Genomic DNA, 17314 nt, shown 5'->3' with positions numbered 1-17314 from the left:
TTGGGTAAATTTTCACTCTGGTGAACTAAGTTGAATTCTGGTGAGCTTGTGAATATTCGTTTTTACTCCTGTAACTTTAAGAAACCAGAGTGGCCGGTTTTGCCATTGTGATGTCAAAGGAAATATGGAAAAATGGCTACAGGGTTGAAAAGTGTTTTTGCCCAAATATTAGATTAAGCTGTCCTTAGGTACCTATCTGTGCATCTTTCTGACTCTGGAATACAGTGTTCTGTGCACTGCCCAGTACATGTGTCACTGGCCACATGTGGCTGCTGAGCACTTGAAATGCGGTTAAGTAATACTGGGGAACTAAATTTTAATTTTTATTTAATTTTAATTTAAATAGCCCCAAGTGGCCAATGGATAGTGTATTGGACAGCACAGTCTGGATGCTTTGAAAAGCTTTCTTATAATTTGTAACATTAGCAGGAAGAGATTTCCCTTTTTGTGTGCTCTGAGAAAACAAAACTTTATACTTCTACTACTAGTACCATTCTTTTTTTTAAAAAATTTTTTTTTTTTTAACGTTTATTTATTTTTGAGACAGAGAGAGACAGAGCATGAACAGGGGAGGGGCAGAGAGAGAGGGAGACACAGAATCTGAAACGGGCTCCAGGCTCTGAGCTGTCAGCACAGAGCCTGACGCGGGGCTCGAACTCACGGACCGTGAGATCATGACCTGAGCCGAAGTCGGACGCCCAACCGACTGAGCCACCCAGGCGCCCCTACTAGTACCATTCTTAAAAAAAACTTTTTTTTAATGTTTATTTATTTTTGAAAGAAAGAGAGAGTGAGCGAGCGAGCACGGGCAGGGTAGGGGCAGAGAGAGAGGGAGACACAGAATCCAAAGCAGGCTCCAGGCTCTGAGCTGTCAGCACGGAGCCCAAGGCAGGGCTCAAACTCATGAACCATGAGATCATGACCTGAGCTGAAGTCGGATGCTTAACTGACTGAACCACTCAGGTGCCCCCCCCCCCAGTATCATTCTAAAGCTGTAAGAGCTGTTCATATGGTTGTTTTAGCTTCTTTAATATATATGATAAACCTTATAAAGGCAGGGACATTTTTATAACCTCTGTAGTCATTGTATTGTGTTTAGTTTGTATTTGGCAAACAAGTAAGAAAAGAGAAAATAGCCTAATCCATCCAAGTTGTTAGTTGTAAGATTTACCATTTTTTCATGTTCACCAAGAAAAATAAGCACTTCTAATTAAACTGAAACACAGGGCTTTTGTAATAGTCCTGGATGAGTTTTGATTCAATCTTCCTAGCTTCTTGTTACTTTGAAATTTCTTTTACCTTTCCAAGGTATTTATTTAGTAGTCTTTCCTTCCTTTAGGTGTACTGTTTGACCTGTGATGGAATCTTTTGTAGGTATCTCGGTAATAAAATATAAATATGCTTCCTTAATCTGTGGGAATTTCATTACATCTTATAGAAAAGGATGGATGAGGGTTTTTTCTTCATCGACAAATACTTGCTTCTCTAATACCAAATTCATGATTTGTTGCTCTGTGTCTATGCCTTCTTGTCTACATAAAAACAATACTTTTTATTGAAACTTAACATACATAAAGAAGAGTTTACATATCTTAAGTATACAACTGGATGAATTTTCTGAAATTCATGTAACCAGCATGCAGGTCAAGAAATAGGATATTTTTAGTGCCCCAGAAGCCCTCTCATGCCTTCTTCAGTTTTTGCTGCTGTCCTGACTTAACATCATAAATTAATTTTACCTACTTTTTAAGCATTATAGAAATGAAATCATACAGTATGCACTCTTTTGTGTCTGACTTCCACTTTATAAGAGTCTCAACTGTATATTGTAAGTCATTCATATTGTAGGTATATTTGTAGTTTGTTTATAATATTGCATTGTGTGAATGTACCAGAATTTATCCATTTTTCTGTTGATAAACATTTGGTTAGTTTCTAGTTTTGAGCTAATATGAATAGTGCTGGTGTGAATATTCTCCTGTGTATCTGTTGGTTGAACATGTGTGGACGTTTCTGTTGAGATACATATCTGGGAGTGGGCCTGCAGGGAGTGTGCATGTGACCCCCTTGAGTATATAATGCCAGACAGCTTTCCCAGATTATTGTTTCATTTGCAGTCTGGCCAACAGTCTATGAGAGTTCTGGGTTATTGCACATTGTTGCAATCACTTGCTGCTCTTTCAATCTTTTGAATTTAAAATTTTGATAGATATTATGTACAGGGTTTTTTGTTTGTTTCAGTTTACACCAGGAGAGAGATTTTAAATGCCAGTCAAACTCAGCATGGGTAGTGCCAACAGTGTGCCTAACTTAAAAGAGCTGATATTAACAACTATTTTTGAGGTTGTGCTTGTAGAGACAGTGACTCTTGATGACTGCCACCTGGTGGTCAAAAGTTATAGAACCTTATCGATCTTAACATTTCTAAAATTAAAGTTCATCTTACAAAGCGAAGGCGAGTGCATGTTAGAATTGATCATAAATTGGGGGTGCCTGGGTGGCTCACTGGTTTAAGCATTTGACTCTTGACTTTGACTCAGGTCATGATCTCTCGGTTAGTGAGATTGAGCCCTGTGTCAGGCTTCACGCTGGGCATGGAGCCTGCTTAAAATTCTCTCTCTCCTTCTCTCTCTGCCCCTTCCCCGCTCTCTCAATCTCTCTCTCTGCTTCAAAAATAAAGAATTGATGATAAATTGGACTATGTTAGATGGTAATAAAGATAATGGAATAAAATAAAGCAGAATCCGAGAGTATCTGGCAGGCTGGGTTGCTGTTTTTCTCTGGTAGTCACATAGATGAAATCATTTGAACAGATAATTAAAAGAAGTGAGGGAACAGGCTATGTACCTATATGGGGAAGGACTGTTGCAGGCCAAGAAACAGGAAGGTACAAAAGCAGGAGTGTACCTGAGGTTTTCAAGAACTGGCTAAGAAGCTAGTATGGCTATGTGGGGTGGGATGAGCAGGGGTGGTTTGAAGTCTTGCTCAGCAAGTATGACAACAGGGGCAAAGGAACAGAGGATCAGGGCCACAGAGGAAATGACCTGGAGAGATAGGAGATGATGGTTAAGGTCTGGTTAGCAGGAGAGAGATTTGGGCAAGGGTGCAGTTACACGTCACACAAAACTAGGAGTATTTGGTAGGCAAAGTCACTCAGCTATTTCATTTATCTGTTTTCTATTGTCCGTAGCATAGTGCTTCATCCAAAGAAGTCCAACAAATGTCTATCGCATTGAGTAATGAATAATCCACCTTTGACAGGCTAGATGGTAGAGATGTGTCTCCAAGTTACAAGTCAAGAGTCATGGTTTGTTCTCAGATACATTTAGCGTAGAACAGTTAGTCATCAGTGTATGCTTTAACTTTAAAGGTCTCTAGTTCAGCTAGCATGTCACACCCTCCAAACCATTTGTTAACTCTTGGATTTTTTTTTTTTTTTTTGGTTTAGGAGAAGGCTAGATTGAAGGGTCATTGGTTAATTAATAACTAAAATGATTGAAGCAACAAGAATGGAGGTACCCAGATTCTCTAACATTGATTTTATATGTTTACAAAAGTACAGATGAGTTGTATAATGAACCCACGTGTACCTTTTTTTTTAAAAAAAAAATTTTTTTTTTCAACGTTTTTTATTTATTTTGGGACAGAGAGAGACAGAGCATGAACGGGGAGGGGCAGAGAGAGAGGGAGACACAGAATCGGAAACAGGCTCCAGGCTCCGAGCCATCAGCCCAGACCCTGACGCAGGGCTCGAACTCACGGACCGCGAGATCGTGACCTGGCTGAAGTCGGACGCTTAACCGACTGCGCCACCCAGGCGCCCCAACGTGTACCTATCTTTAACAGTTATAAAGTTGGTCATTAGATACTTTTGCAAAAAGGGAGTTTTTAAACTTTGATCACAAAATTAAGAGTTTCATGGTAGGAGTAAGAGTGGTGCTAGTTTACATGTGGGTTGAAATTTCCCTGTATCTGTGTGTTTCTTTAATAAATAAGAGGCATCAGTTATTTAATAAATAAGAGGCACCTGTGATTCAAGTAGTGTGTTGCATGTGTGATGTACATTTTTTCTTACCCTGATAGCAGTGCTACAAGGTAAGATACGTGCTGCTTTGGTAGTTAGGGAAACTGAGGTTCAGACAGGCTGAGGAACTTGCTCTAGGCCCCTAGGCTGGTAGTGACTGGTAAAACCAGAGGGCCCCATTCTTTTACAGCATTGTGCTGCCTCCCTTTACATCACATTTCCTTCAGCTTCCTTCCTTCTACTGATTAAATATTTGCTAGAGGTCTAGTGGAGGTCGTGATAGGCCTTATAATTGAATAAACAAAGTTCTAGAGCCTATATTTTTAGAGAAAGCATGTGACATAATTATCAGAACCATAAACTTTGGTTGGAATGTTGACTGCCTGAGCTGTTTCAAATCTTTGGGGAAAAAACTGACTTCACAGTATAAATATTTTTTATGAGTTACTGAGTGATTGTCAAACCAAGTTTATGTTTCAGTTGAATTGTGACCAGATGAATTAACACTTCATCTCTGTGGGTACGTGCACGTGAGAAGAGAGCTGGATCCTCTTGATTTATGCCAAATTATGTTATCCAGTATTAAACTGCATCATCTACAGGGGTTTCTAACTTCTGTCTGGTCAACTACATGAGCTGGAGGGAGACTAGGATAATTGACACATGCAATCATAGTACCAGGGAACAACAGGATTTTTTGAAAACATGGAGGAGTATTATTTATCTCAGTTAAGAGAGGATGGCTAGGAAAGGTTTCTGACAGAAAGGAAGTCCTAAGTTGAGATGTGATGGGGGAGTAGAGGTGAATTAGAGGGAAAGAGAGCTGAATGGGCTGAGAAAGAACTGCTTACAAAATCAGCATGCAGTTCCCAAGAGTTACCGTGTATTTTTTGAGAAATTTAATGATTTAAGTTGTGTTTCTTTTTAATTTTTTTTGACATTTATTTTTGAGAGACAGAGAGAGACTTGAGAGACAGAGCACGAGTGGGGGAGAGGCAGAGAGGCAGAGGGAGACAGAGAATCGAAGCAGGTTCCAGGCTCTGAGCTTAGAAGCTCAGAGCCCAATGCAGGGCTCGAACCCACAAGCCATGAGATCATGACCTGAGCTGGAATCAAGGGTCAGATGCTTAACCGACTGAGCCACCCGGGCACCCCTTAGATTGTTTCTTATGAGAATACATTTGTTATTGAGTGATAAGAACAATGATATTTTGCGAATGTTTTGAAATTTTTGTACAAGTGTGTTTCTGTAATAAATAAGCAGTCACTGAGCAGTGTTCTGGGGAAATTGTCCTGGTAAAATAATGATTTTGGATTGTCTTGTGGGTAGTTAGTAGGCAGGGAACTTTTCAAAGCCATAAATATCCTGATATTTTGCCACTGTATTTTTAGTGAATACGGTATAGGTTCCTAGATGATCTTAGTATTTGAATAATTTGTTCTATCTAGAAAATGGGCTGACATGCGTAGGTTAAACATAAATAAAAATCATCTGGGTCTTTATAGTAATAAAGTGCACGGGCAATAAAGTCTTTGAATGTCTGGTAGGCTTTTTTCTGCCTGTGTCTGAATGTACAGACTCAGGAGTTACCGCTCATTGTCTGGCAGCTATTTTGTGAAAGTATAAAGGAAGGTCATTATAATGAGAAGGCTGACAATAGCTGTGCTGGGTTACTGCTGTGTTGGCTTAGAAAGGAAACCCAGCTCATCTGTTTAACCACATGATGTAATGTAAGAACACTAGCCTCACCTTCAAAGGCTTCTAATATGTTAAAAAATTTTTTTTTAATGTTTATTTATTTATTTTGAGAGAGAGAAAGACAGAGCGAGCAGGGGAGGGGCAGAGAGAGAGGAAGACAGAATCCTAAGCAGGCTCCTCACTGTCATCGCAGAGCCCTGTGGGGCTCGAACCCATGAACCACGAGTCCATGAGCCAAGCCGAAATCAAGAGTCGGATGCTTAACTGACTGAGCCACCCAGGCGCCCCTCTAATTTATTTTAGTATTTACAAACATTTAATGCAACAACTGCCCCCAGAATCATCCCTCTCCCCCATGCAATACAGCCGTTCAGATATATTCACCAAGTGTTGTTTTCACTTTGGAAAGAGGTGGTTCTTTCATACTTTCTCTGGTACTTTGTCATTCTGAGAGTGAGAATTTGAAATTATACTGTGTAATATTCTAGAGTACATGTACTTTAGATGAGAAGTCATCTTACACATAGGAGAGGAAATAGCTGCCTTTTCAGGTGGTGTAATTTGAAGGCCAGGAAGGTTCTCCAACTTCTGCTCTTTAGACTTTAAGGCCTAAAATTATATCATGAAGAGATACCTTTATTTGCTTTATCTCTGCAACCTCTTCCTTTTTAAAAAAATTTTTTAAATGTTTATTTTTGAGAGAGAGAGGCAGAGAGAGAGGGAGACACAGAATCTGAAGCAGCTCCAGGCTCTGAGCTGCCAGCACAGAGCCCAATGCGGGGCTTGAACTCTGAATGGCAAGATCATGACCTGAGTGGAAGTTGGACGCTTAACCGACTGAGCCACCCAGATGCCCCCAGCAACCTCCTCCTCTTAAGATGCTGTATTTTTTCTGCTATTGGGTCTTTAAGGAATATTAATTTCATTACTTTTTATTGAGATCTAGCACACTGCAGTAAAGGACACAAATAATATCTTGATGATTTTTCAAAGAGAACAGATCATTGTAACCAGATCAAGAAATATAGAACATTATCAGCGCTCCTCATGTTCTCCTTCTAGTCACTACCTCCTCCCAAAGAGAACCACTGTCCTGACTTCTAGCACCATTGATTAGTTTGGCTTGTTTTTGAACTTTATCTATCTAGCTATCTAGCTATCTAGCTATCTGTCTATCTATCTAGATATATATCTATCATGTATAAGCATCATTATATATGTGAGATTCGTCCATATTGTTGCATGTAGTAGTTCATTAAATCTAATGACATGTTCTTTGGTGAACATGTGTATGCATTTCGTTTTCCTTAGATACATACTTAAGAGTGGAATCAAGTGCGAGGGTCATCGTTATTTTCAGCTTTCATGGATATTGCCAAATAGTTTTTCAAAATGTTTATACTGGTCGCCGCCCTATTAGCAGTGTGAGGTTTTTAGCTGCTCTGCATCCTTGCTCAAACTTGGTATTATCTGTCTTTTAAATTTTAGCCTTTCTGGCTGGATGGTGGTATTGCGTTGTGTTTTTAATTTATATTTCCTCATATACTGTTCTAATTGATTACCTTTTCCAGTTCTATGCTTTTGTTGACCATTTAGATATACATGTTTTAATAAAGTGCATATTCTGGAAAAATATGCCAATTAATGCCAATTAGGAATAAACAAATTCTATGCATGGACTTGACATTTTTATTTATTTATTATTTATTTATTTTATAGGATATATGCGATCTAACTTGGTAGTTTAAGTAGCTCTTTTTTCATGCTTCCTGTTTTTGACTATTCAAGGATAGTGGAGTTGGTGGTCTGTTGAATTCCAGTTAGGTGAAATGTTATCATTTGAATTTTTCATATTTACATCACATCTTCCTCCCCCCCCCCCCCTTCCCCTTTCTTATTTAGGGAACATTTGCCTTTTTTATTTACCTTTTTCTTGTTGACTCAAGGTTATCATGAGGAACATCCCATCTTATACTAGAGTCTCCTTCAGGGGCTGCCTAGGACTGAGGCCCAAATGCTTTATGCTAAATGATCCCTAGCAGCATGGCCTACCTCCTATACAAAAGTTAGCTGATGTTGTCCTTGTTTGTTTTCTTTTTGTCTTTAATTGTTATCATGTGTTTAAAGGCAGATACGTAGACTTTGACTTCCTGCTCCAGTTATAACCAAATGTGTGACCTTATGCAAATCACTTAATGGTTTATAGTATATGTACAATAGTATATAGTATATATCTCCTTTGAAAAATTGGGATAATGCTGTCAACTCAGAGGACTCTGAGTTTTGTGAAGATTAAGTATAGCATATCTGTAATGAATCATTCGTTCTTGTGGTAATATTTTAGTTTTTGCTGTCATGTTTAACTACTTATTTGTGTCTCAGCCCTGCTCAGGTGTACATGAGGTGATAGAACAGTAAGAGCAAGTTTGAGCCCTGTGAAGGGACCCCAGTTCCTTTTGGCCAGAGAATAGGGCATGGGTCCAGGGCAGAGTTCTCCCTTCCTCTTTCTGCTTCTGGCTGTGGGATCCAAAATAAGGAAATTGTTGACAATCTCTTAAGGTCCCTTTTGTTCTAAATTGTCTTCTGTAATTTGGCGGGGTGAAAACAAAACCAAGAACCAGACACACAAAAAAGAACATGAGAGGAATTTTAGAGACCTAGGTTCAAATTCTGGTGCTATTTTTACTACGAGACCTTGGATAAGGCACTTAGCTATTGTGTTTCATTGATTCTCAGGTGCACATTTTTTCACAGTTTAATACCTTTAAAATCTAGATGCATCTTAAAATCATTGCTACTTCTTTTTTTTTTTTAATGGCACATAAAATAATGATACTTCTTATCATTAGTGGTATCTCAGACTTGATGAAATATGATATTTTATCTTTTTAACTAATGGGGTTAACCGGTTGTCTTATTTACTATAGGTGGGCTTATTGATATGAACAGGGCTGTTTTATTAAACAGATTAGATACTTCTGTCTAATGCTAGGATAGGCTTTCTTCTGTGTCCTTTTCATGTTATCGGACTTTATATAGTACCTGTCCCTAATAAAATGTTAAAATGGCAGCTATTACTATAATTATGATTATTCTGTTTAAGCTTTATAACTCTGTAAGGTGATGGTTGTTCTGGTTTTTATAAGTGAGTACTGTAATATACAGAGGGGATTATGTGGGTTAGCAGTATAGCTTAACTTCAGCACTTGCCTCTCTGCCATACTGCCCTGCCCCTCAGCTCTGTTTGACAGACCAAAGGCTGAAGTTAAATGACTTCATAAGCCAGTGGTTCTGTTTGGTTGATTGCCATGGTTCCATCCACATTTCTAGTGATCACTTTGGTGTCTGCGAAGCTTACTGACTGGTCAGATTGTGCTCTACCCTTATTTAGCAGGGCTGCTGAAACAGTTACAGTCAGGTAGATCCTGGGGGTCATACAAGAATGCAATTCTGTTGATCGTAGGCTAAAATTTGTGGATGGGTGGGAATTTAGTTGCTATTTTTTTAAATGATTCAATATAAAACTGATTGCATAAATGTGCTTACTGTATTATCATCGTGCTGTTTATTGATGGTCTTCCAGTATCCTCAGACACCCATGTCAATTGATCAGACATTCATTCACTAATGCAGCAAATACTTACTGAGTGCATACCACGGATTTTTCAAGCTTTGAAGATCTTGTGAACAAATCAGACAATGTTACTGTCTGTCAGAGCTTTTATTTTAGTGGAAGGAAATCAGGCAATAAAAATATCAAACTATAAGTGAAAAAGATATATCAGACATAAAGTGCTGTGAAATTGGAAGTCATGTCTTATCTCCAGAAACTTTAACAACCAAACCCACAAAACACATGCATCAGTATATCTCCCAGAACAAAAGCAAGCACTACCCTACTCCCCTCCCTGCTTTGGTCAGAAAAATAACTGTTACAGAGCCAAGAATTGTTATTCTTGTATGAGGACTGTTTGATTGATTTATATTGTATTAAAATTGTTAATTTGGTAAGATTGATTATATTTACATTTAGCATTTCAACTATCTGAATGATTATCTTAATGAAAAATAAAGTTTTTTAGAGCATAAAGTTGACCTTGTCATTCTTACCTTAAAACTTTTCTCCCCAGGGGCGCCTGGGTGGCGCAGTCGGTTAAGCGTCTGACTTCAGCCAGGTCACGATCTCGCGGTCCGTGGGTTCGAGCCCCGCGTCAGGCTCTGGGCTGATGGCTCGGAGCCTGGAGCCTGTTTCCGATTCTGTGTCTCCCTCTCTCTCTGCCCCTCCCCCGCTCATGCTCTGTCTCTCTCTGTCCCAAAAATAAATAAAAACGTTGAAAAAAAAATTTTTAAAAAAATAAAAAATAAAAAAAAAAAAACTTTTCTCCCCATACTGAACAAAGTAAAAGTACTCCTTGGCAAGGCATAAAACATCCTTCAGGTTTAAAAAAAGATTTTTTTTAATGTTTATTCATTTTTGGAGAGACAGAGACAGAGTGTGAGCATGGAAGGGGCAGAGAGAGGGAGACACAGAATCTGAAGCAGGCTCCAGGCTCTGAGCTGTCAGCACAGAACCCAGCACGAGTCTTGAACTCACGAAATGCGAGATAATGGCCTGAGCCGAAGTTAGCCACTTAACCAACAGAACCACCCAGGCGCCCCCATTTTTTTTTTTTTAAGATTTTTAAAAATTATTATTTTTAAGTAATCTCTATGCCCAACATAGGGCTTGAACTCACGACCCTGAGATCAAGAGTTGCATGCTCTACCAACTAAGCCAGCCAGGTGTCCCCAAAGATCCTTCAATTTAGTGCCTTGTTTATTTCTTGAGCTTTGTGAACCATTACGCTTGCATGCATTCCAGTTGTGTTAGCTCCCTGACCACATCATACGTCATACTGCTGGACCCTTGTTTATGGTGTTCCCTGTGCCTGTAGTTCCTTATTTTTACCTGGGGAAATCCTGTTTATCCTTTTTTTTTTTTTTTTTTTTTTCAACGTTTATTTATTTTTTGGACAGAGAGAGACAGAGCATGAACAGGGGAGGGGCAGAGAGAGAGGGAGACACAGAATCGGAAACAGGCTCCAGGCTCCGAGCCATCAGCCCAGAGCCTGACGCGGGGCTCGAACTCACGGACCGCGAGATCGTGACCTGGCTGAAGTCGGACGCTTAACCGACTGCGCCACCCAGGCGCCCCTATCCTTTTTTTTTTTTTAATTTTTTTTAACGTTTATTTATTTTTGAGACAGAGAGAGACAGAGCATGAATGGGGGAGGGACAGAGAGAGAGGGAGACACAGAATCGGAAGTAGGCTCCAGGCTCTGAGCCATCAGCCCAGAGCCCGACGCGGGGCTTGAACTCACAGACCGCGAGATCGTGACCTGAGCTGAAGTCGGACGCTTAACCGACTTAGCCACCCAGGTGCCCCCTGTTTATCCTTTAAAAGTCAAGTTTCACAGCCTCTGTGGTGATGTCTTTCCCCGATTCATTTAAAGTTTATTTACTCCCGTTTGTGCTACTGTGTAGCCTTTTGCATAATTCTTCTACTGACCTTTTCATGAAGTAATGTAATTCTTTAAATAGAGGTTTGAATCTAATACTTTAGAGGTATTTTGAAGGCATTTATGGTTCTTAATAATTGTGCATTAAGTATTGAATAAATAGATGAATTACCATATGAGGCCATGTTAATGAGAAATTAGAATATATCCTCCTAATGACAATAAATAAGCAGCAAAATTCAGAAGTACTGGTGGTCATTCTGAGGAGCTGCATGCAGCATGGACTTCCCTTCTAGGGCAGGGCCCTGCTGGCCAGTGCTCTCGAGAAGCCTGGAGAATCGGCAAAGCTCTGAGGGGGACTAACTCATCGAGATGGCTAAGGGACCTATTTCTGCTGGCTTCGGCTGGAGAAGAGCTAAGTCTGTCTCTTTTCCGGTCTTGTCAGAACGGAGAAATCAGAGCCATCCTGGGGCTTTGTCATCTGTTGAGCCCCTCCTTGTGTGTCTGGGGCTTTGGGGTATGGTCCTATGAGGAAGAATTATCATCTCACTTTACAGAGGAGGAAGCAAACCCAGGGAGCTGAAACAGACTTCTCCAGCTCACCACACTAACATGACCTTGTTCAGCTGGTTTGGTTTTTGTTGGTTTTTGTTGGCTTTAAGACCGTTATGGACCCACGTGGGTCCCGGCCCTCTTCTCCCTTCATTCATACTCTCCCTGGGTGACCTGGCTCATGACATGGCTGCCACTTCCACCTGTACCTCTCTTCTGGGCTCCAGACTGTCAGCCTGACGTCCGTGCCCACGTATCCCAAAGGCATCTCATACCTGGCACGTTCAAGAGCCGACTCCTGGGTCTCTTGCCCGGCCCCCCCACACCACATCCCTTAGCCTCTGCCAGTTTCCCCCTGCACAGAAAACGGCACATCATCTGCCCAGTTGTTTGAGGCAGAAACCCAGGAGACCTTGTAGATTCCTCCCTTATCTATGCCCTCCCTTCAACCCATCAGCAACTCCTGTCACATCTAGTTCCAAAACCCATCTCCCTTACCTGTCCCACGTCCATTCTCCGTCTCCCAGACCATCATCTGCAGGCACTACTACGGTAGCCTCTGTACTGATGTTCCTCCTCCTCTTACTGTTTTCTTCACTCAGCAAATGGTTGGCAGGTGCTCCTGTACTGTTTACAGGTATACGTCATTTTACTGCACTTCAGTTTACTGCACTTCACAGATAATGTGTTTTTACAGATTGGATGTTTATGATAACCTGGCTTTGACCAAGTCTGTTGGCACCATTTTTCCAAAAACATTTGCTTACTTTCTGTCTCTGTGTCATGTTTTAGTGATTCTCACGATATTTCAAAATTGTCATTATGATTATACTTGTTATGGTGATCTGTGACATTGCTATCACAATGCACTGCACCCATATAAGATGGTGAACTTGGGGCGCCTGGGTGGCGCAGTCGGTTAAGCGTCCGACTTCAACCAGGTCACGATCTCGCGGTCCGTGAGTTCGAGCCCCGCATCAGGCTCTGGGCTGATGGCTCGGAGCCTGGAGCCTGTTTCCGATTCTGTGTCTCCCTCTCTCTCTGCCCCTCCCCCGTTCATGCTCCGTCTCTCTCTGTCCCAAAAATAAATAAACGTTGAAAAAAAAAAAAAAAAGATGGTGAACTTAACTGATAAATGTTGTGTGTGTTCTGACTCCTCCACCGACCAGTCCATTTCCCCACTTCTCTCCCTCTCCTCCAGCCTCCCTATTTCCCTGAGACATAACAATATTGTGATTAGGCCGGTTAATAACCCTATAATGGCCCGTTAAACGTTCAAGTGAAATAAAGAGTCACATGCCTCTTGCTTTACATCACAAGCTAGAAATGATTAAGCTTAGTGCAGAGAGCCTGTTGAAAGCCAAGATATATACCAAAGCCAGGCCTCTTGCACCCAATAGTTAGCTAAGTTGTGAATGTAAAGGAAAAGTTCTTGAAGGAAATTAAAGGTGCTGCTCCAGTGAACACAGGATGATAAGAAAGTGAAAACAGTCTTATTGCTGATGTGGAGAAAGTTTGAGAGGTCCCAATAGGAGATCAAGCCAACCACAACATTCCCTTAAGTCAAAGTTTAATCTAGAGCAAGACCCTAACTTTCTTCAATTACATGAAGGCTTGGAGGGGTGAGGAAACTGCAGAAGAAAAGTTTGAAGCTAGCATAGGTTGGTTCATGAAGTTTAAGGAAAGAAACTGTCTCTGTAACATAAAAGTGCAAGGTGAAGCAGCAAGTGCTGATGTAGAAGCTGCAGCAAGTTCTCCAGAAGATCTGACGAAGATAATTAATAAAGGTGGCTACATTAAACAGCAGATTTTCAATGTAGATCAAACAGCCTTCTTAACTGGAAAAAGGTGCCATCTAAGACTTTCACAGCTAAAGACGTCAATGCCTAGTTTCAAAGCTTCAAAAGAACAGTCTGACTCTCTTGTTACGAACTAATGCAGCTGGTGACTTTAAGTTGAAGCCAATGTCATGTACCATTTTGAAAATTTGAGGGCCCTTAAAAATTGTGCTAAATCCATTCTGCCTCTGCTCTGTAAATGGAGCAAGAAAGCCTGAGTGGCAACACATCTGTTTCCAACATGATTTCATGAATATTTTAAGCCCACTGTTGAGATCTGCTCAGAAAAAGATTCCTTTCAAGATACTACTCCTCATTGACAATGCACCTGAACACTCTTGACCTCTGATGGAGGTGTAAAGTGAAATTAATGTTGTTTTCATGCCTGCTAACAACATCCATTCTGTAGCTCATGGATCCAAGGAGTAATTTCAACATTCAAGTCTTATTATTTAAGAAATAAATTTCATAAGGCTGTAGCTGCTATAGATAGCGATTCTGATAGATCTGGGCAAAGCCAATTGAGAACCTGCCAGAAAGGATTCACCATTCTAGATTCCATTAAGAACATTGTGATTCATGGGAAGAGGTCAGAATATCAATATCGAGAGGATTTTGGAAGAAGCTGATTGCAAACCTCATGGATGACCTCACGGGGTTCAAGACTTCAGTGGAAGAAGTAACGACCGACGTTGTAGAAATAGGGAGAGAAGTAAAATTACAAGGGGAGCCTGAAGACGGGACTGAATTGCTGTTATCTCATGATAAAACTTGAACAGATGAGGACTGGCTTCTAGTGGTTTCTTGAGAAAGAATCTACTCCTGGTTAAGATCCTGTGAAGATGGTTGAAATGACAAGAAAGGATTTAGAATATTACACAAATTTAGTTGTTAAAAAACAGTGGTGGGTTCGAGAGGTTTGATTGTAATTTTGAAAGACATTTTACTGTGTGTAAAGTACTATCCTCACTGCATACACCAACATCAACATCGAGGCAATGCCCTCCACCAGCAAAAAGATTATGACTCGCTCAATGCTCAGATGATGGTTACATTTTTAAGCAGTAAAGTATTTTTTTAGTGTTTATTTATTTTTGAGAAGGGGAGAAGCAGAGAGAGAGGGGGACAGAGGGTCTGAAGCGGGCAATGTATTGACAGCAGAGAGCCTGATGTGGGGCTCAGACTCACAAACCGTGAGATCATGACCTGAGCCGGAGTTGGACATTTAACTGACTGAGCCACTCAGGTGCCCCAGTAATAAAGTATTTTTTAATTAAGGTGTTTACATTTCTTTTTTTTAGACATAATGCTATTGAACACTTAAGAGACTGTGTTATATTGTAAACATAACTTTTCTTTTTCTTTTGGTTTCTCAAAACCAAAAGATTCATTTGACTTGCTTTAGTGTGATACTTGCTTTATTGTGGTAGTCTGGGACCAAACCGGCAATTAGCTCTGAGGTATGCTTATACCATTATCACTACCATTGTGTTAATGGGAATGTCTTCCTGATTCATTTAGGTTTGTAATTTAATATATTTATGAGGTCTTTTGGTTTTTAAAAACAAAATGATTTATAATCTAATTGAAATAATTATAAACAAGTTAGAGTCTTCATAAAGCATGCTCTCCTTTCCATCAACAGAATCCAACGTGGCGGAGTCTCGATTTTGGAATAATGCCAGACCGTCTTGATACATCTGTGTCTTGTTTCGTGGTGAAGATATGGGGTGGAAAGGAGGACATCTACCAGCTTTTGATTGAATGGAAAGTCTGTTTGGATGGACTGAAATACTTGGGTCAGCAGGTAATTATTTATTTATTTATAATGTTTATGTATTTTTGAGAGAGAGAGAGAAAGAGAGCATGAGCAAGGGAGGGGCAGACAGAGAGGGAGACACAGAATCTGAAGCAGGCTCTAGGCTCTGAGCTGTCAGCACAGAGCCCAATGCGGGGCTTGAACCCATGAGCCGCGAGATCAAGACCTGAGCCAAAGTTGGACACTCAACTGACTGAGCCACCCAGGCGCACCCCCACTTTTTTTTAATGTTTAGGTAATTTTTAGATTCTAGTTATGAGTAGTTGTCTTCTCTAAATTAACCTATCTAACCTTTCTGTAGATTCTTACGATTCTACATTTCCGATCATAAAGAGAGAACTTTGATGATTGTTTACTTAATTATAGAAATTTGAGTCATTACCAAGTTTGAAAAATAATTTTTAACTGAGGAAACTTACGAGGAAGCACCCTAAGCTGCTAATTTAAGAGGATTTTTTTCTGGGAGGTGTAGGAAAGAATATACTTTCCAATAGCATTCTGCTTCTTCTGTTTTATTGGATATTCCCCAATAGAATCTAAACATTAAGTTGCAAATATGGAATGTACTATAAAGCGCTTCTCTTATGATCCGTAGAGTTGAGTTGTTTCAGGAATAAGGAGAGCTACTGTTTATTGAGCACGGAGATAACAATTGCCTGGTTTATACACTGCTACCAATCCCCTTTGAGTGATGTAGCTATTGGATCATAGCACCCTTCTAGCTGAGCTCAGAAGTAGCTCCATAATCCCTTCTGACACTGTTCGGGATGCAACTAGTAATTTATCAGAGTTGCATATGATATGAAACCTATTTACCATCCCTAGACATAGATTATTATAATTTGTGTTTATATCAGCCTTGTGAAGTTTGGTATTATTGCCCTTATTTTCCAGATGGGAAAATTGAACCATAGAGAGTTTAAGAAACTGTTCAAGATCACACTGCTAGGTGGAGCTGGGATTTGATTCCAGGCCTGGCTGACTTACAAATTTATTCTTTGTTTTGTTCACACTAATATATACATATAGTCCTTGGTAGTCCTCCTACCTTGGAATGAGTGCTGTATCTATTTTGTGATACCCGAGGGACTGCTGTTAAAGGTAACTTTAAAGTATTAGTCATATCTATGAATATCCTTGATGTTTCTTAATATTTATTCAATATAGACTTTCTGGTATATTTCTTTTAAAGAATCAATTTAATTCTACATGTTTTTTTTATCAGATTAAAAAAAAATCCTTTGCCCTCATTTTGCTTATTGTATACTTTATTTTGTGTTCTTCTATATAGTGACCAGAACAATGCATATAATGGATATTTTCCATAACTAAATTCTAATGGCTACAGATTCTTAATCTTTTTTGTTTTTGTATTATTCTCCCTGTTTTAGGACTGGTCTTTTTTTTTTTTTTTTGTAATTTTTTTTTTAATGTTTATTTATTTTTGAGACAGAGAGAGACAGAACATGAACAGGGGAGGGTCAGAGAGAGAGGGAGACACAGAAGCTGAAACAGGCTCCAGGCTCTGAGCAGTCAGCACAGAGCCCGACGCGGGGCTTGAGCTCACAGACCGCGAGATCATGACTTGAGCTGAAGTCGGACGCTTAACCAACTGAGCCACCCAGGCGCCCCTTTAGGACTGGTCTTAATAAAAATTTATAAAACACTGACTTTTAGCTTAGGGCCTTTTTTCCTCTTTTGGTACGGTATACTTGTTGCCTTTAGATTGGCCAACCAGAGCCCTGCGCTGAGGCAGTACTCTTTCTGTCTTCCCAAATACCATAGTTGGCTCTCTGTGGATAGACTCTGGTATTGAGTACTTGTTTGTCTTTCTTCTGAAAGTACCTGCATTTCTCAGAGGATGATGCTTCTTAACATTAGAGT

At 40.0% G+C, this 17314-nt stretch overlaps 1 protein-coding gene across 2 annotated transcripts in view; it reads left to right on the top strand.

The window, feature by feature from the left end:
• The window catches only part of UVRAG (UV radiation resistance associated), a 295530-nt gene that overhangs the window by 41958 nt on the left and 236258 nt on the right, over nt 1–17314 (top strand). For both annotated transcript variants that reach the window (XM_047071234.1, XM_047071233.1), the window contains exon 4: nt 15257–15418. In XM_047071234.1, coding sequence (XP_046927190.1) covers nt 15257–15418 — 162 coding nt within the window. The remainder of the gene's footprint in view (nt 1–15256; nt 15419–17314) is intronic.

This window comes from Lynx rufus, unplaced genomic scaffold (assembly GCF_022079265.1).
Source record: "Lynx rufus isolate CCGP_SWC_20201006 ecotype Redwood Valley unplaced genomic scaffold, mLynRuf1.p SCAF_9, whole genome shotgun sequence".
NCBI classification, from domain to species: Eukaryota; Metazoa; Chordata; class Mammalia; order Carnivora; family Felidae; genus Lynx; species Lynx rufus.
Note: the sequence above shows the minus strand (reverse complement) of the source record. Positions and strands in the feature narration are given on the sequence as shown.